This window comes from Falco peregrinus, chromosome 1 (genome assembly GCF_023634155.1).
Source record: "Falco peregrinus isolate bFalPer1 chromosome 1, bFalPer1.pri, whole genome shotgun sequence".
NCBI lineage: Eukaryota > Metazoa > Chordata > Aves > Falconiformes > Falconidae > Falco > Falco peregrinus.
Genome location: NC_073721.1, coordinates 76,690,435 through 76,716,830, shown reverse-complemented (window position 1 = coordinate 76,716,830; position 26,396 = coordinate 76,690,435). Strand labels below are relative to the sequence as shown.

General features: G+C 39.4%; 1 protein-coding gene across 5 annotated transcripts in view; it reads left to right on the top strand.

The window, feature by feature from the left end:
* The window catches only part of GPR176 (G protein-coupled receptor 176), a 36,430-nt gene extending 10,540 nt beyond the window's left edge, over positions 1-25,890 (top strand). For 3 of the 5 annotated variants that reach the window (XM_055816418.1, XM_005230720.4, XM_055816438.1), the window contains 2 exons: positions 20,947-21,199; positions 22,873-25,890. In XM_055816418.1, the coding sequence (XP_055672393.1) occupies positions 20,947-21,199; positions 22,873-23,980 (1,361 nt within the window). In that variant the 3' untranslated portion in view covers positions 23,981-25,890. Of the gene's footprint in view, positions 1-14,806; positions 17,380-17,834; positions 17,907-20,946; positions 21,200-22,872 lie in introns of those variants that run through there. The other 2 variants (XM_055816431.1, XM_027777276.2) reach the window with 2 other exon arrangements.
* Positions 25,891-26,396: the final 506 nt, after the last annotated feature.

The window sequence follows — 26,396 nt, the reverse complement described above, 5'->3', positions numbered from 1 at the left end:
ATGTCTGCAGTTTAATTCGAACAAAGAAATAAATTGCCACCACACTAAAATTTTTCTGACTGTAAAGGACAGCAAAGACATCTTTTGTTTTACTCAGTTTTTAAAATACCGTCAGCAGAAGAGAAGAGTATGGTTAAAGGAGATACTAAAACACCCATGCAGTTGGCAAAGGCTGATACTGCATGATGTGGTACCAGCCTCTGGAGACTTATATTGATTATTTTAAGCATTTAAGAATGTAAAATTGTACTTCAGGTTCCAAAGGAGCTGAAAAACACTGAACTACTCTTTGGATTCTGTTTCTCCAGAATTTCTTAGAGCATAATGTGGACAGATCTGAATAAGTAGCTGTCTCAGAATACCTTAATATTTGCTGAGGCTAATCCGATGGTTAGAGGTGATTACTTTCTGACCAAAAACGCAGGTTACATGGTCAAAGATATCTCTGTGGGATAGGGCCTAAACCAAAGAAATTATATGTGGAAATGTCTAGGAATGGCAAATAGAGTCCTACAACCTCGTATCTATATACGCTTGTGGTGGTTTGACCCTGGCTGAATGCCAGTGCCCACAAAAGCCGCTCTGTCACTCCCCTCCTCAGCTAGACAGGGGAGAGAACATAAAAGGCTCATGGGTTGAGATAAGGACAGGGAGATCACTCAGCAATTACTGTCATGGGCAAAACAGGCTCAACTTGAGGAAAATTAGTTTAATTTGTTACCAGTCAAATCAGAAAAAACATCTTCCTGCCATTCCCCCTTCTTCCTGGGCTTAACTTCACTCCTGATTTCTCTACCTCCTTAATGGGGGTTACAGTCAGGTCATGACGTTGTCTCTGCCGCTCCTTCCTCCTCACACTTTTCCCCTGCTCCAGTGTGGGGTTCCCTCCCATGGGAGGCAGTCCTCCATGAACTTCTCCAACATGAGTCCTTGCCAAGGGCTGCAGTTCTTCACATGCTGCTCCAGAATGGGTCCATCTCACGGGGTGCAGCCCTTCTGGAACAGACTGCTCCAGCATGGGTCCCCTGTGGGGTCACCTGTCCTGCCAGCAAACCTGCTCCAGCCTGGGCTCCTCTCTCCATGGGTCCACAAGTCCTGCTAGCAAACCTGCTTCAGTGTGGGCTGCCCATGGGGTCACAGCTTCCCTCGGGCACCCACCTGCTCTGGTATGAGGTCCTTCATGGGCTGCCGCTGGATATCTGCTCCACTGTTAACCTGCATGGGCTGCGGGAGGATAACCTGCCTCACCATTGTCTTTACCATGGGCTGCAGGGGAGTCTCTGCTCTGGTGCCTGGATCACCTCCTTCCCCCTTCTTCTTCACTGACCTTGAGGTCTGCAGAGTTGTTTCTGTCACATAGTCCCACTCCTTTCTTCCAGAGCAGTTTTTTTGTGCAATTTCCCCTCCCCCCCTTTCTTAAATATATTATCACAGAGGTGCTACCATTGTCACTGGTTGGCTTGGCCTTGGCCAGTGGTGGGTCTGTGGTGGAGCTGGCTGGCATTGGCTCTGTTGGATGTGGGGGAAGCTTCTGGCTTCTTCTCACAGAAGCCACCCCTGTAGCCCCCTGGCTACCAAAACCTTGCCATGCAAACGCACTACAATGTCGCTACCAAGTGATCTTTTCTTCATTTAATACAATGTAGAGAGCTAACAAAGGTGCTAGCTATTTGCATAGTAGGCTGTTAATAATGTTACAATTACGTATCTTTGCATCATTGATGAACTCTTGTTACATTCTGCTATGTTGAGAGAGCAGATAATTTCACAGTTCTGAGACTGATGTCTGAAAGATAGTTTCTTTGATTTTTGTTTGGAGGGGTGGAGGGAGACCTGGTTCAAGTCTGTCCCTGGGTGAATTAGGGTGGGTTAGGCTGCTTGCAGGCTGTCTGCAAGGCTTCTCTGTGGACTGGAAGACAGGTGGTCTTTGAGTTTGCTTCAGTCTTCAGTCAAGGCCATCTTCATATGTTGTGTGGAAGTCTAATATATATAATTATATATATATATATCATAATACTAGTCTGGAAGAATGAGACCACTCCTTTTTTTAATTGTTGAAAACTGACTCTGTGGGCTTTCTGACCCGTATATCCAGCTACAGTCTGAAAGCAGGTTATCTCTGAGACTGGTGTGGCAGCCTGGGTTGAGATGGCTTTGGGTCTTACATTGCTGCAGGGTAGAAAGAATGGGTAAACCCAAGCAATAAGAATAGCCTGAACATAAACTGATACTGCACATATCATACTGCAAATAAATGGCTCTATGCAGTCTGTGTTGGAGCCTCAGGTGGCAAAAACGGTATTGCATTTCCATATATTCTCAGTTACTAGCATAAAGTACAGCATGATCTGTATAAGGTAGCAGCAGCTCTTCAAATGAAGTATGTTTTATTTTATTTAAGGAATAGAATTTATCAAATTATTTTATTTTAGACATGGACTTGATGTGTTGGGCTCTACCACTGACTTATCCAGGCACACTAAAGAAGAACCTACTTTTGCTGTGCAGCAAATGAAATCTGTTTATCTACTCGTCTTTTAAAGATGTGTTTTCTGGGAGATAGGAAGGTTGGCCTTTTGGGATAATTTGCTGTTTAAAGAAAGAAAGAAAAAAAAGCAGTATCCATCTTTGTACACATTTTTGCTTTGCGAAGTAATAGTTGAGATTATTTACCTAATACATTACCTGTCATATCTAAGAGCAAAGCTTTTATCTGGTGTCTCTTATTCAGGCAATATGCTAGGTAATTTGTATGTTCTCATTTGTAAGCCCATGTTTACTTGCATTCGTTTACATAAACCTGCTTTAAATGATCACTCTTACTCAGTGTCAGGACCTCTCTTCAGATTAAAATGAAATTAATGTTCAAATGGTCTTTCACACCTGATGAAGTACCAACCATCCTGTGGTGGGGAGGCACTTGAGCTACGAAACTACCACACCTTGGATACAAGCATATTGGCATAGTGTGCTGAGTTTTTTTGGTGCCTGGCTTTATTAAGTGACAGGTGCTTTAATCAGTTTAATCTCATAGCACAATCATTGCTCTTGAACTTTGATACCTTTATCATTAAACTTGTTTAACATCTTCAATTTCACACACACAAGTGATTGCCACCAACAGAAAAAAATCTCCCCTTCTTTCCTCTGCCTTCTCCAACCTCTTGTTTTGTAACCTTTAGTTTAAACACTGAGAAAAGAACAAGACTTGGTGAATATCCAAGTAGGCAATAGCTATTTAAATATCTGATAAGAATCTCTCAATTGTTTATGTAGACAAAGTGTGGCAATGAGTGTTGTGCAGCTCTTACACCTGATGAGGTATGCTCCAGGCAGCACTGAGTGTTGTATGTGTGGGAAACAGGGCATTTGAGTTGGTCCTGATTAAAAGTACTATTTTTACTAGGGAAGAGCATGGTGAAAGTCATTATCAGCCTTATCATCTTCACCATTACCACCCGCTGCACTGGCAAGGGCAACAAGTGGAGGACATTTGTCTTGAGACCCCATTGCTTCCCCTCCATGTCACCACAGGGCAGAGTTTTTTGTATTACCCTTCTCTCTCTTTTTCTCGCCTTTGTTTTTTTAATCTCCAAATTAACTTTGAAGTCCATGTATGTCATCAGCTGTGGACACCATGAATAAAGTTTTGTGCACTTAAGCCAGTGTCAACATCCTTGGGGCAGTGAATGGAAACTGCTCAGACACCACAAAATTTCCAAACCTATTTCTGGTCTCTCATTCTAGACATGGCCAGGCTCAGTCTAGTCAAGACTATGTAACTTTGCTTTTTGCTGTAACGGTCTGCTTCATGTCTCTAAAGCTTCTGATTTCTAGAGTGGTTTCCTTAGCTATGTCTTGAGCTAATTTACTGTTCTTTTGGTTTTCCTTGACTTAATAATTTTAGTTAAGTTTTAAACTCAAGGTGAGCTTGTATTATTCATTATAGATCAGTATTTGGAATTGTGCTTCCTCTACATTTGGAAGCCTTCAACATGTCTGTATAAGTTACTTTTCATTTTGCCTGAAGTTGTCTGAAGAACTTGTAATTTAGATTTCTAAAGTCCAAAGAGCAAAGGAAGCAGGAAAAGAAGCTAGAACATGTGATGGTTATAGCAGAAGGAGCAATGGTTGTGATGTGCATATATGTGCATACAACTGAAATGGTCAGAAATTGTGAGTCTTGGCTGTCTGCCCTGAGAAGCCATACAGATGTGTGTTCACCATCTCCTGAATATCAGGCTTAGGATGTGAAGCAGCAGAATCATTATCTGCTCTTGCAAAATTGGGCCATAAGTGAATTCCAAAGGTAACGTGGCTACTTAAGGAACCCTGTGATCTTAATTTCATTTCTGGTCTCTCACTAGACAGTGGCCAGGCTGTACTTTTGGAATCTCTGGAAATCAAATTTTCTTGTACTCTTGATTTAAAAAACCCCGAACCACACACAAAAAACTCCCCACTTCTATATTGCTTCAGCTAAGTTATTTTTAAAATCAATTTCGATTTGCAAAATGATTCACTACATGGAAGAGTCTTAATTAGAAAATCCGTGCTGGCTGTTGAGTACTTTCAGTTGTTCTGATTAATTGGATACTACCACTGTGTGGAATAATTCTGCCACGACTGGGGGAGTCTTTTGAACAATTTGCTGCTGCTCAGGGGTTCCCAAAAGATTGATTATGAACTGAGACCATCACAGGAGCATGCAATAACAAAAATTATGCAATGCGTTTTGAACTCTGACAGTTAAAGCCTATAAAAAATGGAATAAAGACTGAAATCTGACTGTTGTTATGGACGTAAGTTATAGGCTATTACTCTGTTCTATGGAGAGGACAGCAGTCAGACTGAAGAGTTTCCTCACGTCTCCTTTTCCCTGTAACCTTTTGACTCTGTTTTGTTGCTAAACCCTCTGAGTACAATCAGAGATATTTTTTTGATAATTATCTTTTTGGCATGGTAACTACTGCAATAGCAGCATGTAATAGCAGTCACAGATACTAGTACTGTGTTAGCAGTCAGCAGGGAATATGAAATTATAGACCTGTACTGCAGCAATACTTACCCAAGAAACATGTGTTAGAAAGTGCTATATATTTCAGTGAAGCAGCGGGGAACCTGGGTTTGATCTTCAATATAAATGAGGAGTTTTGATTTATTGTATTTAGCTTTCTTTCACGTTAGGAAACCTGCCATAGAGACAGCTACCCCAGCTGGAATAGAGAGGGAGCTTGTCTGGTCAAACCAAAAAATTAAGCTATGTACAGGTTAAGAGTAGATCCTGTGTGAGATAGTTGCCATCTTTTTAATGTTCTCTTTCTTAAGGAGGAGGAAAGTGGCAGCATGCAATGTTTTATTTTTTTAACTGGAAGATGAAGTGATGTAGGTCTGAGATCCACCGAGAGACAGGGCAAGAGATGGGAGACAGGTGCACCTGTAGCATAGCTGATAGCAGGACTCTGTGCCCAGGTCAAAGCTTGAATACAGCTGCTGGAGCCATGGGCAGGGGTTTGGGGGTCCCATATGAGGCCAGTTGGGGCCACTAAAGGCCCTCATTGTCGGTGAAATTTACTTTTACAGTTATGTGCAAAAAGCACATAAGCAAGGTTAATGTTAATATATGACATTATGTCTGTATGAAGGTATGTGTAACCCTACTATGAGTGTTAATGGCAGTGGTTAGTGCTTCTCAGAACACCTTTTTGGCTGGTAGAGGATGGCCTTCTGTTTGCCTTTCTTGCCCAATCTTTCCCAGACTCTGTCCCTACTTAAAAAGTTAAGAAAAGTGATAGGTGCAGTAGCTTGCTGAAAACTCATCAGGCAGTGCACCCAGATCTGTAACATGCTTGCCTCTCCCTGCTCTGGTCACTCAGGCCCGATAAGGAAAAAAGTGTTCTCCACTCTCTGCAACATCTTGTACCTTCTAGTAGCTGGTAAAAGAAAGCAACTGAAATCTCAGTGCAGCGGTTAGCACAAGCTGCACTGCTGAGCCGGGGCTGGCACGGCTCAAGAGGTGATGTGGGTGCTGAATCCCCCGTGCATGGGTGAGGAAACCAGCGCCTGCCACATGGCTTGCTTTCTCACTATTTATCACGGTGAGGGCTGAGAGAGATTTCTGTGCTCTGTTACCTAAGAAGAGAAGTCTTACACTGGGTAACAAGTGACACAGAAAGAGCAGTGTTATGGTGAGGTGCAGAGAGAAAGGGTGTTGAAGTAGGAGAGGCTCCTTCTGCAATAGAAGTATGTGCAGAAGACCGGATGGGGTTGTTATTTGGAGCTGGAATGTATTGGTGATGTTTCAGTAGGAATGAGGGAGATCCCTGTATTTTTGTTATGTCTGGAAAAGAAACATTTTGCTGATTTACTACCAGCTATTACCACAAATCAATGTCTTAGGAAAATAAAGTTGCTGGCCACCCTATTTTATGGGATGTTATACCAGGTTCTATGTTCTTGCATGTGTTTGTCTGGTTCATGTTAAAGGCCTTGGTTACTTTTCATGAAGGTTTTCATGGAATATTTATAGGGAAGTCAGTCATCAGAGCAAAATGTTTTCAGAACAGAATAGAACAGGTGCTCAAAAGTTATAAATGTGACTTTATAACTGGCTAACCTTTTATTTGTTTACTGCTTCTAAAAAGGACAGCAGCTGATATTTTGTTGTAACATCTGAGCTCAGGAACTGTTGGCAGATCTGAGTTTTCCTTTATGGGTCCAACCTGGACCTCAGAACTGTAACGAAGTATGGGAGTTTGCTTTGGTTTGCCTTGCAAAAATGGGTAGGTGTCAAGAAACTCTGTCATGCCTAGAGCAATGGGACTGCTGTCCCCCATCTGTGTGGACTCAAAGAAGAGTGGAAGTATGCTGAAAGTGTTTTATCATCCTTTGCATCCAGAAGTATGAAGTCACAGATGTGATTTGTGCTTAAGAACCAAGCGTTTAGACTCCTCATGGCTGTTTCTTGCAAAAAAACCCCATCTTTGTATCATGTTGCAGTACTGAGAGGGCTTGTTTTGTAAGGATCTTATGTTCCAGCAGGTTAATGAAGTTTGGAGTGGCCTAAAGTTTCTAAAAAAAGCAATGTCAACCTGCCTTTCTAGCATTATTAGGACATTTTTCTGTGTTTGTATAGGTTTTTAATGATAAAGGAAATTTTGTTCTTAGAAAACATTGTTAAAGCTGTCAATTTGTGTATTTTCAACTTCTCAAGGGTAAAAAGGAGGTTAGAGGTTATCTTTAATCAAGTTAGTTTATTTTCAGTGTCTTATTCTTAATTCAGTTGAGTTAGCATGATCAGAACTAAGCCTTTCTTGGCCCAGTAAATATGGCAAGATTTTATTTTGAAAGGTGTGGAGTGAAGAATATGGGAGATTTCCCTAATAATTTGATTGTTATATGTTCTCTTGTGCTTTTTAAATGTGTTTTTTGCTAAAGATCATGAAAGTGTAAATCACTTTTTTCCACAAAAAGAAAAATAGAGGACTCCAGATGATCCTGCCACTGGTACTAAACAAAAATAATGCAATTGCACTGGAGTTTTACCTTCACCTGCTCTGATTGCATGCTGCGTAATACTGTGTGGAGCAAGTGCAATGATAATCCAAATAGATAAAATTAAGTTTAAAGGATTTTAAAGTAAAGGTTTTAAGTAAATATGCTGGAAAGTGCCTATGAAAATAGCTGAGTAATATTATTCCATGCAACACAGGTGAGCTGTGTACATGCTACAGTGTTAACACAGTATTTGTCTCAATAACAGCATCACAAAGAGTCACATTAGAGTCACAAAACTTAGCTTTGAAGATCACTTAGTATTCACATTTGTCATAAACTCTGCTTTATTTTGCAGTTTGTTTACTTGCATTTCAGTAAATGTAAGAAATATCCTTCCAGGTTTGTGCTAAACCAGATAAAAAAGAGCTCTTGTAAATAATAATAGAGATCAAAGAGTAATGAACAATTCTGATGTACAAGAGAGGTCTGTCTTCAGCCTGAAAGCTTCTTTTTCTATTCCCCCCCAACTTCTGCAGCTGGTTTAATATAAGATACTGCCTCCTGTACCGTCTTTGCCTCTCATTACTTTGCAGAGCTGTGGTTCTTGTGGGTGTTTGTAGTACCGAAATGGTAACGAAATGAGATTTTTTTTCTGCTTCATCCTCTGAAAAGAGACAAAGACTTCTCTTGTAGAACAATTCCATGAAATGTGCATGACTACTGGAATAAAATTTTAGCAATATTTCAAATGTATTTAAAAAAACGCAACAAACAACCATAAACAATTCAAATAGGGTAAAAATGGAAAATTAGTCAGTAAATTGAGTTAATAATGTTCAAAAAAGTAACACTTGGCAGAAAGAGGATACATTCAGAGAATGTCTAGTGGGTGAGAAGTAAGAAATGCAGAAGAAAACTGCTGAAATAATACATGCCTTGATTTGTAGCAATAGGTGGGTTGTATGTTTAATAAGCAGAGGTCAACAATAGAGCAACTAACATCTTGGTTATTTGTGGGTTTACTGGCTGTATCATAACAAGAAATGTTGGTTAACAGATGACTGCAGAGAACAGACATAAGAACCCTGTCAAGCTTTGCTAATGAGCATGTATTGGTATATGTGTATAGGAAAACACAGTAAGCTGTAGGTCATTTGATACAGACGCTGATTCGCCCCAATCAAGCAAGTCACTGCCTGGGTGCAGTTCTCTTTCGTGGAAGAGGTAGGATATACATACATGGTTCTTCTCTCTTGTTTCTGATGGTGACTGCTGCCTTTTAGTGGGGTTAGTTGTATGCTACATGTGTCTTATGTTCATTTAATTTTTGTATGTGCATGGTTAATCCATGGTAGACCTTATCAGGTTATATGTGTGTAGCAAGGCAATGAAATAACTTTTTAGTTTCAGAAAATAAACTTAAAACCTAATTGTAGGTTATGTTGTCCCAGCTTTGAACCAATTTTTTTCATATTGAAAAATCATACTGAATTTTTAATATGCTAATAGACCTGAAAATCCCATATATCAGCAAAAAGATTCTTTTTGGCGGCACCTATCAGCAAAATACAAGTTTAAAATTTTATGCGGCATATGGATGATTGATGAGGCACTTTGTGTCATCAGTGTGCAAGGAAACATATGGCAAAGTCTTAGCAGTGTTATGGCAGGTTTCAGGGTAGCGTATCTTCTGCTGTGCCCAGCAACTTATGAAGTCCAAATATGGATGGCCTAATTGTATGTCTAACACTAGGGAATTAACATGGTTGTTTTTCTGTAAGTTTCCTTTATCTTCCTTTTCTAGTAGGGCAGTCATCTGGATTCTTGGAAGGTTAAAAGAGAGCTTAAAAATTCTTTCCACACATTCAGGGGTATGTTTGGGGTGAATGCTGTGCAGTTTTATAGCTTGTCTTACCCTCTGAACTATGTTGTTGCTAGAGGGTGTTCAGACCTAGAATTTTTAAACCTTTTCTTATTGTTAAATGTCAGAAAAATGTCAGTATTTCTTCAGTTTGTGTAACTGAATCTGGCTTGCTTTACTTCAGTCAATCCTGGACACTTACATGTCTTTCTAGATTTTGAGTCATCAGTCTTGATTAGGTGATCATTGGCGTTGCTGAGGAGATACAAAACGTGGATCAAGCTGTATTTCCAACTTTTTTTAATAAAAGGGAAGGGGTGAGTAATAATACTAATTTTTCATAGTGTTTTCTGTAAAGGGATTCAAATGACAAACGATTGTGGCCCGTTTCACTAAGCCTAATGCTGTTCTGGGTTTAACAGTGCTTTCTTGCAGAAAATGGGCCTAGAAACAGCAGTGTTTCTTGCTGGGAGGATTTTTAGCAAAGAAAAGGGAACTGCAGTATTACAGGAGTAAAAGAAAGCAGATTGGAGAGTGGACACTACAAAAGACCTATACTGGAGTTCTGTTATAGGTTGGGGACTGTAGAAAAATGAGAGGAAATTTGGGGAGAGTCTTAATCAAGAACAGTTTTTGTAAGTCAAGTGCTTGATCAACAAAATCTCAAATTTTACTTCGGGGCTGGGTAAGTTTTAAGAAAAAATACCCAAACCAAAACACCACCCCTTGTATTCAGTAAGGCCAGAAATGTCAATGTGATCTTGACAGTGAAGCACCTTGCCTGCCCTGAGGTATCCCATGGGAACACATCTCTTCTTCCCTTTGGCAAGTTGGAATAAATCTGATTTGGCTCTGTAAATTCATATTTCTTCAGTAAAATGCATCACTCTGGTAACTAGACATTTTTTTTTAATTTTATTTTTTATAGTATTTGATTTACGGTCATACTGATTTTTTCAGGTTATAACTCATGGTGTTTCAGATGTGTGTCAGAGTCTCCAGCTCTACTTCCTTCTTCCTAGCAAGTATTGTTTCAGTCCATTCACAGGGCTGGGAGGAGTGGAGACAACCATTCATTACAGTGTCAGCTGTGGAGGGAGGGAGGGGAAAAAAGCTTATTTCCAAATATAATGTAAATTAATCTCACTGTGCAGGACATATTAAGCATATGTAATTTCTGTCTGAAGACATCTGTGTATAAAGAATCAAGAGCAAATATAGCCAGTAGGTGACCTGGTGAATGGCTACATGGCAAAATTGTATAAAGAATAAACTTTTATCTCTGATAACCTGGCACTTTGGAGAGAGGGAAGCACAGTCAAACTGATGCAGAAATGACATCAGCTATTTCTTACTTGTATAAAGCAAAAAGAGAAAAAGTGCCATAAGACTGTGGGGTAGGCCAGAAATAATTTCTGCTCTATGAAATAGCTGTTATTATGGTGGCTTTCAGCTACAAACTCTATAATTTCAGCTGCAACAGAGGATGAAAATTGATGTTAATGGAGAGGAATAATTTTTTTTAATCAAGTGTGCAAGATGGCCTCAATTACCAAGGGAAATAGAAAGTCTGTCTTCCAACTACTAGTAATTACCACAGGGTTTTAAAGTTGTGCTCCTCTGTTAAGTATCATTCGTTTTAAGTTGTGTGTATTTCTGCTTTTTTCCTGAGTAAATAAGCCAGGGAAAATCAGCTAACTAGTAATTTAGTCAAATTGTCCGGTTTGTTGTATACTATCAGACAGTACAGATCTTAAATATCCACTATAATACGATACAGCACAGCAACTAAATTATTTTATGTTTTGTCTTAATATCTTGAGTGAACAACTGGAAAAGTATTAGACACAGAAAAAACTTAATTTTGCACAACTACAATGTTATGGGCTATGTCTGTGTTGCATTCTGGTCTGGTAGCATTTTGTATGGGTATAGGTGTGAAGGCAGGAGGGAGTAGGACTCTTGAACAGCACAGGAGGTTGTCGGGACCAGAGTGGAAGGCAGAAAGTTATTCCTGTCTGCTGTGGATGCTGGAGCAGCTTACAGCTCAGGGCAGATGCTGGAGTGGCTGTAAAAGACCTAAGTTTTTCCACAGCCTCACAACTGCAAAACTGTCAAGTCTCCTCCTGGATCTGACCTTGGCATGTTGTGCAGAGAGGACAGGGGTCCTTCAGGTTTCTCCTGGAAGAACCTAGTAGGGACTGGGGCTGGCCTTCTAAATGAAGCAAAGCTGAGCCACATCTGTGATGTGAAAAGTCACATCTTAATAATCACATCTCCTTAACAGCACCAGCACGCCTGCGTATGAATTGCAGGTGCATGTGGGCAAAGTCAGACAAAACAGAAGCATTTGCCTGGACGTACATATGAGGCTACCAACAGAAGTGGCTACAGGCTTTTTACAAATAAACATTGCTACTTAAAAACGAATCTTGAACATACTTGTTCCTTGTGTTAAGACTGCTATTTACAATTAGATTCAGCACAGCAGTCAGGGAAGCTGAAGTCAGTTGCTGTGTTGCTTGACATCCCCTTGTGTAAGAAGTACCACTATTGCATCCCTTCAGTCATTTCTTGACATACAGGTTCAAAATGGCCCTTTTCTTTATAAAACAAATTACAAAAGCTGTTCCTCTTCTACTAAGGAAGATGAAGAACAGAGAGATGGGCTGTTCAGAAAAATTGCCTGCTTTGCTTGCATCACAGGCCCTGTAGTGTTTCAGTAATGACATCAGATTTGCTCTCTGAGGATTGTCATGGTTTAACCCTACCCAGTTAGCAACTAAGCACCTGTCTCTGTGTGATGGGGAGGAGAATCAGGGAAAAAAGTAAAACACGTGGTGTGCGATAAGAGCAATTTAATAATTGAAATAAATAAATAAAAAAAATAATGAAAAGGAGACAGGAGTAAGATCCAAGGGAAAAAACCCAGTGATGCATAATACAATTGCTCACCACCTGCTGACTGATGCCCAGCCAGTCCCTAAGCAGCCATTGGCAGGCCGTAGCCAAATTCCTCCAGTTTATATACAGAGCATGACATTCCATGGTATGGAATATCCCTTTGGCTAGTTTGGGTCAGCTGTCCTGGCTTCTTGTGCACCTCCTCACTGGCATAGCATGGGAAACCTGAAAAATCCTTGATTTAGAGTAAGCATTACTCAGCAACAACAAAAACATTAGTGTGTTGTCAACATTATTTTCATACTAAATCCAAAACACAGCATTGTACCAGCTACCAAGAATAAAATTAACTCTATCCCAGCTGAAACCTGGACAGGGGAACTGGCACAAAGCCTGGTGTAAGAAAGGCCACATGTTTTACCAGATGTGATACTTGGTTGGCAAAGGAGATGTAGGATCCAGTACTTCTGCTAATGATGATGTGGACATCCAGTGTTTTTACCTCTTCTGTATCTATTTCCTTAATTTCAATTTCCTGCATATAAAACCATCATGGGGGTCACGTAAAGTCCTTGGGTTTAAAAATTTTCGGTTATATTTTTTCAGTAAGTAAAACAAGCTGGTCCCATAGGCACTGTGATTTAAAAAGTTAATAACTGAAAAGATTTATATTCCTTTTATGATTACAGAAGTAAATGTGGACATTCCTAGCTTAGGTTCCAAAGGTAATGCTATACAGTGGTCACATTTTCTTGAAATGGGAACAGTCCAAGGTCCTGATGTTGCAGATGTAAATTCTTTAAACTTTTTTCCTTCCAAGGAGCTTAAAGAGTTTCAGGGTCTTTGAGGACATTGGTTTTAAATTAGAGGCAAGGAATTCAACAAGTCAAGTGTACTTCAAAATAAGCAGGTTTAGTTATTTCCTTGATTTGCTGAAATGATCATGGTGGCTGTTGGAAGGACTGTAGTTTATTGAAAGGGAGAAAATTATTGTTCGTGCCCAGAAATTCTGTCCGTTTAACAAGATAGTAACTACAAAAAGTGAGGTGGGAGAAAGTGGCAGTGGGTATGAAGAACTGGAGAATTATCAGCCCAGCACTTTCTTATCTCCATTCAGATAGGTATATCTGAGAGAAACAATATATCCAAGACTTTAGCATGGTGTTACTTTAGAATCTGCTTACAGACAGTAGATTTATAAAATACTGAGGACAAGAGTAAAAAACATCACAAATGGAATTACGTTAATGATCATTTCCCATAGTAATTTTGACATTACAAATACCATCATATCACACAAGTTAGGCTTGCTGTAAGAAAAGTTTTGTGTTTTATTTATGTTTTCTTATATTACATGATACATGTTTTCTAACTACACTCCATCTTCACAACTTCACTTCATGGTAGCTGCTGCCAGTGGATTGTGTAGGCAGGTGTTGGCCTTGGACTAGTCCTAGGCAATACTGCAACAGAAGTCAATGACTTACCTGTTCCTGCAAGGAAATCTTACGTTTACTTTCAGGGACTAAGCTGCTATGCATAACTAGCTTTTTCCCTAAAATGTTTTCTACGTTGTAACTGTACACTTTCTTGTGAACAGAAACATGTAGACAAGTATCACACTCTAAAGGACTTGCAATATAATTTACATCTATGCTGAAACGCTCTACAGGTAACTACTTTGTACTGGGCAAATTCATGCTTGATGTAGTTCAGTTGGGCTGAGTTTGGTGACCAGAGCTCCATACTTATAAATATTTTACATAATTATACTTCTAAATCAATACTTATGGTGTAAGTAGGAACGTGTGAATGAGAACTCTTAAGAATAGGAGTGAGAAACATTACCTTAAAATTAAGCTCACTTGTTTTATGAAGGAAAAAATTGTTCGGTATGTAGCAAACCTTGTTTCAAGGTAGTTCTCTTGCAGCAGACACTTCATCTTGGATATAAAATGTTTGGTTGCACATGTGCACAAACCAAAAATGAAAGAAATGTTAAAACAAAAAATGAAATTATTGCCCAGTCTTTTTTAACTGGAGTGCAGTTGTTATTTTATCACTGAATTCTGAAGTTGGTAGCTAGAATGTTAAGAAAGATTGGATTTGGTTTCAGGAAGTTTACTTCTTGTTTTTGTTTTGTGGCTTTTTTTTATCTATACAGGCAATTCTGTCAGTCTGATAACTATACTTTTTAAACTTAAGGGTACTTGATAGCTAGCTATCATAGGTTGCCAAAAATGTTTCCAGTGAACTGCTTTTTCAGTGAGGTTTTTCTTTTAAAAGTGTTAAGTTCTGCAGAAAACACCTTCTTCAAAATACCTCAGAAAATAATAAAAAAGAGAGAGTTTGAGGGTTAGGAATGTAATAATCCTGGTTTTTCAACAAGAGAAGTTTTTTCTGTTTACCGTATTGACAGAACCTGTGACTTTCAGTTGTTTTTAATGGAAAGTTTTAATGGCTAAAGCCCAGTTTCTAATCTTTTTCATTGCTTCCTGCTTTGTTTTTTTTGGTTGGTTTTTTTTTTTTTTTTTTTTTTTTTTTTTTTATGAAGAGGGCTGCCAGCTCCTTCCCTGTAACACTGTGTGAAGCGTGAGTGGGGTACGCAGAGGCTTTCTGCTGGGAAGGCTGGCTCGATCCTGAGAACCCCTGTCTGGATGGGAGGGAAACCAGCAAGCAAAGGAAGGCAGGCTGTGAGGAGGAGGGTTTTGCTAGAGTGTGGACCTTGTTTTGATTCAATTACATGCTAATTAGTGTTAACAAAAAGGTAAGATGAATGTCATGCCCAGCTAATGGATTGGGTTCCATGAGTTAATTGACAAAGAGCACTATTTCTTCTTTTTTTATTTTAATGACTGCATAGCACATGCATTCATTTTAGGTAACAGTCTCTGGTTTCTATGGGGATCGTCCTTCTGCTTGTTAAAGGTACTATTAAGAATCTTTCACGTTATTTGAGTTATTGCTAAGAGCTAGTATTTTAAAACTATCTCAGCTGTAGATGCCTACATCAATACTTTGTGTCTGGCAATGAAATCTGAGGAGGGTACAACTTGGAATAGGAGCAAAAATTTTTTTTGCTTGTTTGAATCAGGCTAATGCAGCCTGATAACATTTCATGCTCAGAGAGTGTTACTCCTTGCAGGTACAGTGAACTTGAAATACCATAAAGGCTAGAAGAACATCTGGGCAGCATGCAGTGTTGGACTGTTGTATTTACTTTCTCAATGTACTTCTGTGCAGCTTCATGTACTGTGTGGCTGCTTATCTGTGATATTTCTCTCAATTAAAAATAGTGTAGGGGATGACTGGAAACAGCTGTCCTTCCATCTGAGCACAGTGGAATTGCTATGTGGCAAGGAGGATAAAATGAACTCGGTTTGACCTTGTTTAGCAGGCTTTAAGCGTGTTTGTTTCTAACGTGAAAAGAGCTGCTACTCATGCAGCGGTTACCTTTAGTATTTCCTCTTCCTCATATTACTTGGAGAAATTTTCAGAGGCACAGACAAGCTGAATACTTATCTCCTGCTCGTTCAGTCTGTGTACTGAGAAGGTTGTCAACTAACGTCAGTTGTAGTAAGGGTTTTACATAAACATAGCTTGTTGTCTGAGAAGACCAAAGATACACTTCTTAAATGAAAAACAATTAATCTTTTGCTTTTAATGATGGAATTCTGTGCAGCCAGTATGGGATATGCTTTGTCACATGTGATTGTTTATATGTGACACTCATGTCCCAGGCAGTATTGACTTACAGGAAACTTTCCAGCTGCTAGTTCACTCCAACTTCCCTGGATGCCTCCTAGCTTCCCAGTCCTGTTACAAAGTTTGAATCCAAGGTTGTAGCCCAAGAGATGTTATCCAACAGAAACACCTCAGAACCTAACCCATGGTAGAAAGTGACAGCTTTGCCCCACCAGGAGGATGTGCAACAGCCTAGTACAGTTCTAAGCCAAGGAAGATACTGGTGTTAGACTAGTGTCTTTCACGGGTTGGACAGTGAATGACTAATACGTACAGAACATAAAAGTGCCTCTAGACATTGTGAAAAGACTCAGAGTGTAATTGCTATAATGCTTGTTGAATTACTTTGTTGCCTGGAATGTTGTTATCCTTTTCCAAGGAAAGGAGATGCTGGGGAAAGGTGAGTAGCAATGAAATGGGAAATGTATACAGTTTTGTTCTGAAGCTTCTTAATATTTAATGCTGTGCAAAGTTTCTGGTGTAATTTTTCTCTGAGTGGGTAACTTTGAGATGTATGAAGGGAAATACTTGATTTGAAGGCATCAGTAGAAAGATCTACCAGTCTATGTTGAAGCTGATCTGGTTCATCAGAGTAGCTCATTAATACACAAGTTACTGATAGTTGCAAGTGGAAAAAGAATGTTTCCCTGAGGGATATCCACTCACTAATTTTCCGCTGTTCCAAGTGGATATTTCTGTCTGCTTATCCTTTTTTTCCCCCTTCAGGCTCTGACTTTGTCTCTCTAAAGAGTTCTTCCTTATCTTAGAACCTTTCGGGTTTTTTTTTTTTTAATGCTTCATTCTTTCCACTTGCATGTAGTATCAGTCAGCTGATGTATAAATGACAATATGACATAATTTGTAGAAGCAATTCAACAGCTGAGAGCCTGGAGTCTTGAATGAAGTTCCTCTGTAGGACCCTGAAGAATAGTTCAGAAGTTCTCTAGCAGCTTCTCTTCTGAAGTATTTATGAAAAACCCTCTGATTTATTTTATTTTTACATTCTTCATTTATATTAGTTCTAATGGAGGTGAAACTTGCTTTGGAAGTAAGGTTATAAAATCAATGCAATTCAAACCAGATGAAAGATTTAAATTAGACAAAGCCAAACCCAACCAAACAAAACGTCCCAGCTTCTCCCCTACTCCAGGGCATTGTAATAATGTATCATTACTATGTGAGAAATACTTTAATAACTGGAGAGTTAGAGATATTTTTGAAAGCAAGTGGTTTGACTGAGTATCTCCTAGCAACTTAGGAAGCTTTAAATACAACTGATTGAATACTGCCTGTGGAAAATATCATCAAGCCCAAAGCACCTGCCAAAACCAGATGATGATTCCATTCTTCAAAACACATCAGATAGTAAATAGGTAACTCAATATTTTTTCACCTACCTAAAAGGAATTTGCATAAGACACATGACACAATATATAGAAAATTGAATTCCAGGTGACATTCAAGTACCACAGACCTAAGTAGTACATCTGTGAGGTAGATTTTAAAGTTAATGCTGCATTATTACAGACAGTGCACTGTTTTATCAAGAAGCTAAACTTGACTTTCTAGTATTTCTTGGTACTTGCCATTTGGTATACATGTTGGCCATATGATCAATAATACGATCTTGCTAGCATTTTATGTGGGCAGCCTTGGGAAAACACTACTTGGCAAATAAAAGTTTAGGTTTTTTTAATTGGTTAGAGGAAAAATCAAGCTGAAGACTGGTAGTGTCAACAGAGGAAAGTGGCAGGGACTGCAGGTGATTTTTTCGTAACTCTTATCAGGAGCTTAAGATGCTGTTTTCTCTCACTGTGTATATTTGTAGGTACCCTACAAAAACACTAACAGATCTGACTGGCTCACAAATCAATTACACTTCAACTCAAAAGAGCTTCTGGTAAGTGTCAACAATATATAGTATCAACAACATGTGGTTGTTGATATAGTCTGCAGTAACAACAACATAACATTTTTTGGAGGCAGGAAGCTGAACTCTACTTTGCATGCTGTCCAGCTGCAGCAGAGTAAATGGAGTGGTCTTGTCAAGAAATATTTTTATGTTGGTAGCTATGCTTTGGTTGATCTGGAGGTACTGCACAGTATGTCTTCAGAAGAAATAAAATAAAGGAGAATGACATTTTATTAAGATCATACTGGCCTTTACCATGTAGTTAATGCTAGTGCAAAACAACTAGCTCACACACGAGTTAGGCACCCAGCACAGCTGCGTAATTTGGTTAATGCTGAGAATTTTATTAATTCACTAATACCTGTTATTCAGGGCAATTTTTGTGTGGTGCACAGTGAACTGGATAACAAAGAATGATGGTGGTATCTCTTCAGTATGAAAATTTAAATATAGTTTAATCAAGTCTCATGCACTGAGCTCTTACATTTTATTCTTATCTTGATTTGCTGTCTGGTAAGATGATTTAATGACTGTCTATCGCTTAGTGTCTTATGGAAAGAGAGGTATTTAATAAATGACATTAGAATTGATTAGCTAGGGCAGGGGTCCTCGAACTTTTTAAACAGGGGCCAGTGCGCGGATGCAGTGGCAGGCAGCCATCTGCGGCTGCTTGGTTTTCCCCCCCAACCCCCGGCGGGGGGTGGCGGGGGGTTCTGTAAATACCGGGGGCTGGATTGAGGACCCTGGGGGGCCGTATCCGGCCTGCAGGCTGTAGTTTGAGGACTCCTGAGCTAGGGGATAGTATAATCAAGAGATATGTGCTTCACTAGAATTTTTTCTCCATTAAAACCCCTGTGAAGAACTACTAGGGGAAGTTTGTAATGTATGTTCGCTTTCATTTCTTTGTCAGATCATTTCATAAAAGAATGAATGCTTTCTGAAAATAACTCTGATGCCTTGTAAGTCTAAAAAGAATACTCGTGAAACCTCCAAGAAAACTTTTCATGTTTTTGTGCTGGTTTTATTTTTATGCGACAAACATTTAGCTGAAACATTAGGAATGTTTCAGTTTCAGTTGGGCAGCTTGCTTAGAAATAGATGATCTGTGTGTATCTTTAAAAAGTGTGCTTCTAACTTGCTCTGGTTGCCTTGAACATTCATCTGCTGCCTTCCAGTTTTAACACACTTTGAAAGTTTATATTTCCTATCGCTTTCAGTGTCCAAAGGTGGTGCTAAAATGTTCCAGTGTTAGGTGCTGGAGCCTGAGCCAAAAGGGTGCCTGCGGAGACACGGGTGGAAAGCCAGGACCGGGTTACGTGATGTAGAATGTGTGTGCTAGCAGAGATCCTCCTGCCTTCTTAGCTCTGCACTGTCTCCATGTGCTTGGGTGCCACAGCAAGTGTCTGCCACAGTGTTTGATCGGTGTAAGTCTGTTGCCTCTTGGGCATCACCTGCCCTGGGAGGGTGAAGCCAGAGCCAAGAAGATGGAACAGGGAAGCCTCAATGGGCTGTCTGCTTCTCAGTGCCCTCTCCCTCCTTAAGATCACTCCCCTTTGCCCATGCAGACACAGGGGAAAGGGATTTTCAGTTTGAGCAGACCAAGGCAGACCAACAAAGAGCTGTTGCTGAGATAGCCTGTGGTGTACTTCCACGTATGTCAGGTCCATGGAGCTCACTATACTCCAGGCAGTTTGCAGTAAGTGATTAAGTAGAGGTGTGATTTTCACTGCCAGCTGTTGTGGGCAGACCTGTCTTTGGGAGGGACTTGCACTTGGACAAGGAAGCATTTCTGCGGTCATAAAGTGAATGCCTACATTTCCCTCACCTATAGTATTGTCTTTAACTAGTATTAATTGGAAGTGGCAAAAGTTCTGACAATTGTGGGTGTTTTATGACTTTCAAGATAAGACTTTAATATTCAGTTAACCTTCATTTTTGCTCAGTTCTGTTAAGCCTTTTTTTCCCTACTAGCACTTTCTTTTTTAAAAAAAAAATATAAACCCCAAACATTTTGCTAAAGACAGTTTTTTAAAGAGAAAAAGAATCCTATATTCTGAGTGTGAGTTTTCTGGCACCTTGGTATACATTAGAAGGGGCCCAGACCTGCATGCAGTAAAAACAGATGGCTGCATTTACTCTTGTGCTGTTGCTGTGTGAGTTAAAATCATAGGGAAATTTGTGATTGAAAATTTGTTTCTGTGATAGGATATTTCTTTCTGAGATCTGGCTAGAATAAGCTACAACAATAGAGGAAAAATACTGTCGTAGCTAATGCTGGTTTCTCTCTGTACTTCTGTTTCACTGCCATCCATTCACCCTATTTGTAACATGTGTTTAGGGCTTGAATATCCAAAACAGTGGGTTGCATTCTGTGTGTACTTTTGTGAAGTTATGTGAATAGAGTCTTTTTTTTTTCCTGTCCCATTTGTTTAATTACATGTTATTATGTATATATAGAATCTCTTGGGGAAAAAAAACCTAAAACCAAAAGACAAATTTCTTCTGGATGTGGCTTCACACAGGCCTGTCTGTGCCAATGAAGTGGCCAGTGGAAAGAAGAGCAAGCTGTTGTGATTCATGTACACACAAAGACAAACAGATTAAACCCATTTATTTATATTTATGTTTTATTTACACTTATATTTGCCTACAGTATTTTTTAAACTTTAAAAAAAGTTACACAGGAGCCAACATAAGCATCTAAAGACATTGTTTGGATATCCTGCTTAGGCATTTGCCTCTGAAATTCCCGAATTCATTCATTCCTCTAAGCTGGGAGGAGGTAGTTGGGAAGTAGTTGTTTCCAGTCATCTGATTTATAAAGCCACTAGCTATTACAGACTTTTTGAGTAGTGTGATGGTTCAAATCAGTGACTTCTGGCACAAAGAAGTATTTGAATTGCAGTCCTAGGGAACATTCAGATCTGTTAAAATTGTTGTTGTGTTTTGGGGCTGGTTGTTTCTTTGTTTGTTTGGGGTTTTTTGTTTATTTTTTTGCTTTGTTTAGCCTTCCTATCTCTGTTTGCAGGTAACATCATGGTGCTATGGTCAACTTGCAGAACATCGGTACTTAAATCTGTAACAAACCGATTCATTAAGAATTTGGCCTGCTCGGGGATCTGTGCCAGCCTAGTCTGTGTGCCTTTTGACATTGCTCTTAGTGCCAGTCCACACTGCTGCTGGTGGATCTATACGATGCTGTTCTGCAGAATTGCCAAGTTCCTGCACAAAGTCTTCTGCTCAGTGACCATCCTTAGTTTTCCAGCCATTGCTCTTGACAGGTAAGAGAGCAAATGTGCCTATATCCCTGGTTTTTCTTTCTTCTTTCTCCCTTTGAAACCGTTTTCTCCCTTTCATATTGGTCTTGCTCTTGTTCCAGTGCTCTGCTCACAATGTACAGAATTCTTTCTAGAATTTATTGGGATTTATATTCTTCTCTAACATTAAAAGCCTTTATTTTTCAGTTTACTCTGGTATCTCTGGACATTTAAAGGACTTTGAGTCAATAGATCTGTCTTCAGAGAAGTTTTTGTCCTTTCTTTCTTCCCATTAGTAATTTTTGTTGAGTAATGGAATTTGAAAGCAGACAACTTTAGACTGCAGACAACTTTAGACTACAAACAAGGTGCGCTTTTTTAACTGTGGAAGTTTAACTGTGGAAGCCATTGCCTGTTAGAAGAATTTACCAATGCCTGAGGTAGATTGTCTGTCAGTTTCAAATTTCAAATGTAGATTTGTTTAAAAAAACCCCAAACAATATTTATACAGCCAGAATGAATTCAGAGAGGTTTTGTACATAGATAAGTCTAAACCAAAAGTGGCCCTTTGGACTGTCTTAAGTTTTTGGATTCCATTAATTTTGCTTATTGTCATTAGTGGTCACTGATCCCACCTAAATGCACAGCTCTATCATCTGGACAGTAACTAAGTCAGATCTTTTTAGAGAAGTGTACATACTGGTTTAATACAGTAAAACAGTGGATTTATACAAGTTAGATAAAATTGTTAGTCTGTTATTGTGTCTCACCACAGAATAATTATCTCTACAAAAAGAAACTGTATACCTAATAAAGTGATATGTCCCTTACTTTAGTGTTAACGTCTCGATAAATGCAGTATCACCATCTGTAATGCATGCCAGTGTTGCTGCTGGAACAGCATATAATTTCCCCTTCACCAGTAAAATTTGTGATTTTCCTCACAAAAAGTGCAAATGGTTACTGATAATAATGATAAGTGTAAAAGGATAGGTCTCTCGTGAAAATTCGGTGAGCTTAAGTCTATACTAGTAAGCAGACAATGAATCAGTGCCTGAAATTTGAAGTGCATGTCAGAGATGCACTTTTTTTTTTGGTGCTCACAGAATGTTCAGTGTTTGACTACTCTTTTGCTTAGGGCCCTGCCAACCAGAACTTGTACAAAACAAAACCCCATTGTACTTCCAGTAGATGCATACATGTAATTTGTGACCAACAGCTTTTTCCAAATATCCAGAGAAAAAAAATCTATCATAAAGCAGCTTTTCAAATTAACTATGGGTCTGGCCTTTCAATGTGACATACCTATACCTCCATCATGTTTTGTGAAATGTTGTGCTGTGTGCAGTATACTGTCCAGTTTACAAGAAAATGATGAAATCTTCAAAATAGTGTTCATACACATCAGCCAAAGTGATATAGTCCCAGTTACTGAAAGAATTGTTCACCACTAATAATATGATCCTGAAGTTTGAATAGTCAGCTTTTTTTCTACAGACAGACCTGCAAAGGCAGGCCGTTGGGTGGGGTTTTTTCTCTCATAAGCAGGTAGTCATTTGGCAACCCAGTTAGAAATTTGGGGCGTTATGCTCAGACAGCTCCTGAGAGGCTTCTCATAAGCAGTATGCTCATTGTAGACTTCACCCTTTGCATTGTATCAGTTGCAATTTTGTAATTTTTTTTTTTTTTTTTGACAGGTACTATTCTGTTTTGTACCCTCTGGAAAGAAAAATATCTGATGCAAAATCCCGAGACCTAGTTATCTATATCTGGGCCCACGCAATAGTGGCCAGCATTCCAGTATTTGCTGTGACCAATGTTTCTGATATTTATGCCATGTCCACATGTTCTGAATCCTGGAGTTACTCCCTTGGCCACCTGATATACGTCATTATCTATAACATCACCACTGTGATTGTACCAGTGGCTGTGGTATTCCTCTTTATGATCCTTATTCGCAGGGCACTGAGTGCCAGCCAGAAGAAAAAGGTCATCATAGCTGCATTAAGGACCCCTCAGAATACAATTTCTATTCCTTATGCCTCCCAGCGAGAAGCTGAGCTTCATGCCATGCTGCTTTCCATGGTTATGATATTTATTTTCTGCAGTGTTCCCTATGTGACTTTGGTGATTTATCGCACCATACTCAATATTTCAGATATTTCAGTCTTCTTGCTTCTCACTGCCATTTGGTTGCCCAAGGTCTCTTTGCTGGCCAATCCTTTGTTATTTTTAACTGTTAACAAATCGGTACGGAAGTGCTTAGTGGGGACAATAGTACAGCTGCACCGAAGGTATAGCAGGAGAAACATTGTCAACTCGGGTGGTGTTACAGATACTAATCTGGAGCCCAGTGTCCGTTCAGGGAGCCAGCTTCTGGAGATGTTTCATATCGGGCAACAACAGATCTTCAAGCCAATGGAAGATGAGGAGAATGAGACCAAATCCATTGGCTCTGGTGACTTTCAACGGAAAGAAATTCCCACCACCAGTTTAGAGGTAGGAGAGACTTTGGTTCACAAATTTATACCACAGATGACTGCAGACTCCACAGCACAGGTGGTGCCAGTAGTGCCCACAGAAGCTGATATGTTAAATGACAAGTATTCCATGCAGTTTGGTTTTGGGCCCTTTGAGCTGCCTCCACAGTGGCTCTCAGAAAACCGAAACAGTAAGAAGCGACTCCTGCCTCCTTTGGGGAATACCCCCGAAGAGCTAATCCAGACAAAACAGCCTAAGTGTAAAGCAGAAAGAAAAATCAGCAGAAACAATAAAGTCAGTATCTTTCCCAAGGTGGATTCCTAGTAAGAGCAGGAGCTTTAAGTGACAGAGGAAGGTCCCCTTCTATTATTTGTGTGATCCCATGGATCTTTGTTACAGGCTGATTTTTTTTGTCCCAAATATAATTTAAACAAACAAAAGGGAAGCGTATATACAAGTGTTCCTTATTAATATGTTTTCATGAAAATAATGTATCAAAAGATGGTGTTTCCTAGTTTTATGTGTGCAGTTCCTACAATGATACCTGCCTGATTAACTTTCAAAAAGTATATATGGCTTTGGGGACACTTTTTATGGCTGAAATATGGAAATATGGCAGTCAGTTTGCTGGGCAGCCTCAAGTTATATTAAAACACACTGTGGGTATCAAAGTAACTTTAGTTAGTGGGGACAAGTGTAGGGCTGTAGGGGAGTAGAAGACATGCAAAATGGGTAAGTCCTGACCACTTTTAGATAGACACAGCAGGGTTCTGCACATTTCATTAATGAAGTAAGATGGACTATTTATTAAGTACATCTATTTTCTGTTAAGATCATTTCTTAAATCAGTGTTAAAAATAAAACTTGCTGGGCTTTTTACACAAATTAGTTACCAAGTATCTGCCAAACATCTAAAGTTTTTTAAAAGCTAAAACCACTGGTTTTTGGCTTAAACTTCCACAAAGCCAAGGATACCCAAATCATCGTGTGTCAAACACAAGAAAGATGTTTTTTTAAAAAAACATATATTCTTGTAGTTTTAAGTAAAAACTGGATTGGAGACCATACAGGACAAATCCTGACTCCAGTAAACAAGTATGTATGTGCCAAGGGCATAAATAGAACACTTTGATCCTGTGATAAAGAGCATATACAAATGTCTCCACAGTGTAATGTGTGTATTGTGTAACTAACCAAGCAGTCAACCTTAAAATAGACTCATCTGCTGGTGCACTTTGCTGTTTTCTTATGGGAAAGCTAGCAAAAGAAAGAAATGGGTCAGAAATCCTGGTAGCCTTGTACTGAACTGCTGAGTGAGAAACCTGATAACAGACCCCAAAAGGCAAGATTTATTAATGCTGTTGCTCACTATTGTCAGAGGTAGGGTTTCCCTTCTACCGTCACAGATGTAGATACCAACCATCCTACTTCACTTTTCTCACAGAGTAGACCAGCCAGTATATGAACATGAGACTTTCAAATCTGGTGCCTGACTCCTGAGTGAATCAGTGATGCCGTCCCTGGTATGAGCACACCAGCCTTTCTATGAGTTCAGGCATTGTGCTGCAGCTTGCTCCTCTGCGTCATCATGGGCATATTGTCTCGTTTGTCCTGAGTGTGAATTTTAAATTACATTGGTCTGTTAGATGACCTGAAGCTACTGTAACCCTGGCATTTTAATCCTTGTTCAGTTAGTTGCAAGTAGTCTTTCCTTCTTCCTTATCTGCATTCACTGTAGTCTCTGTGGGTAGTTTCTTAAAAGCACCATCTAGTAACATCTATGTACTCCTTGTGGTTCCGCCTGTGCTTTAGCCCTTTGGTATATGCTGAACCTGTATCTGTAGTTAACTTCTGTGTATGAAAGTAGTTTTCTCTGAAGCATACTTTTAAAAGGACAAGGAGAAGAATCTTGCCAAGTTGCCAGTAACTTACTGAATCCAACTGGTTAATGTTCAAAGTGAGAAAAAATTCTTCTGAAGCAGAATTTGGAGATGTACCTGTTCTTCCTTTGTCATGTTTGGATGTGGCTTTGAGCAACGTGGTCTAGTGGAAGGTGTCCCTGCCCATGGCAGGGGGTTGGTACTAGATGATCTTTAAGGTCCCTACCAACCCAAACCATCCTATGATTCTATGTTTGAAGAACATCAGCAGCTTCTGATGGCTCCAAGGTGGTAGATTTCTACAAGGCATTAAAAGCAAATGTTTTAATAAAAATGTATTTAAAAGTTTATAAATTACTGTGTAAACTATGTTTTTATCCATTTCCTCTTTAGTTTAAGTGTACTTGGTGCTAGTTCAAGAACTTCTCAGCTTGGGAGTGAGGAGCAGTCTTCAGTGGGTCCACACGGGTGGTGGGAACCCCAGCCACCATGGTCCTTAGATACAAAGATGAGAAGGCAGACATAGCTTGCCTGAAATCAGAGAGAAGAAATATTCCAGGAAAAGATGTTCCTTCTGTGGCAGAGGCAGAGTAGTACCATAGCAGACACGTTACGTGTTGATAAAAAATAATGGTTTTTTTCCCAAAGTTACTGAAAGAACAGATGTTATTCATAAATTCTGAAAACCTCAAAAACAAAGTAGGAGCTAGAGTTTCCTTAAGAATTTTGATTAAATTTAATATTTATGGCCCACTTACATGTGGATAGTGGTCAAAGTCTCTGTGATTAATGAATGTGGATAAATGGTGACTCGGATCTGAACTCCTTTGAGGAAAGCAAACTTAGTTTTGTCCTTTTCA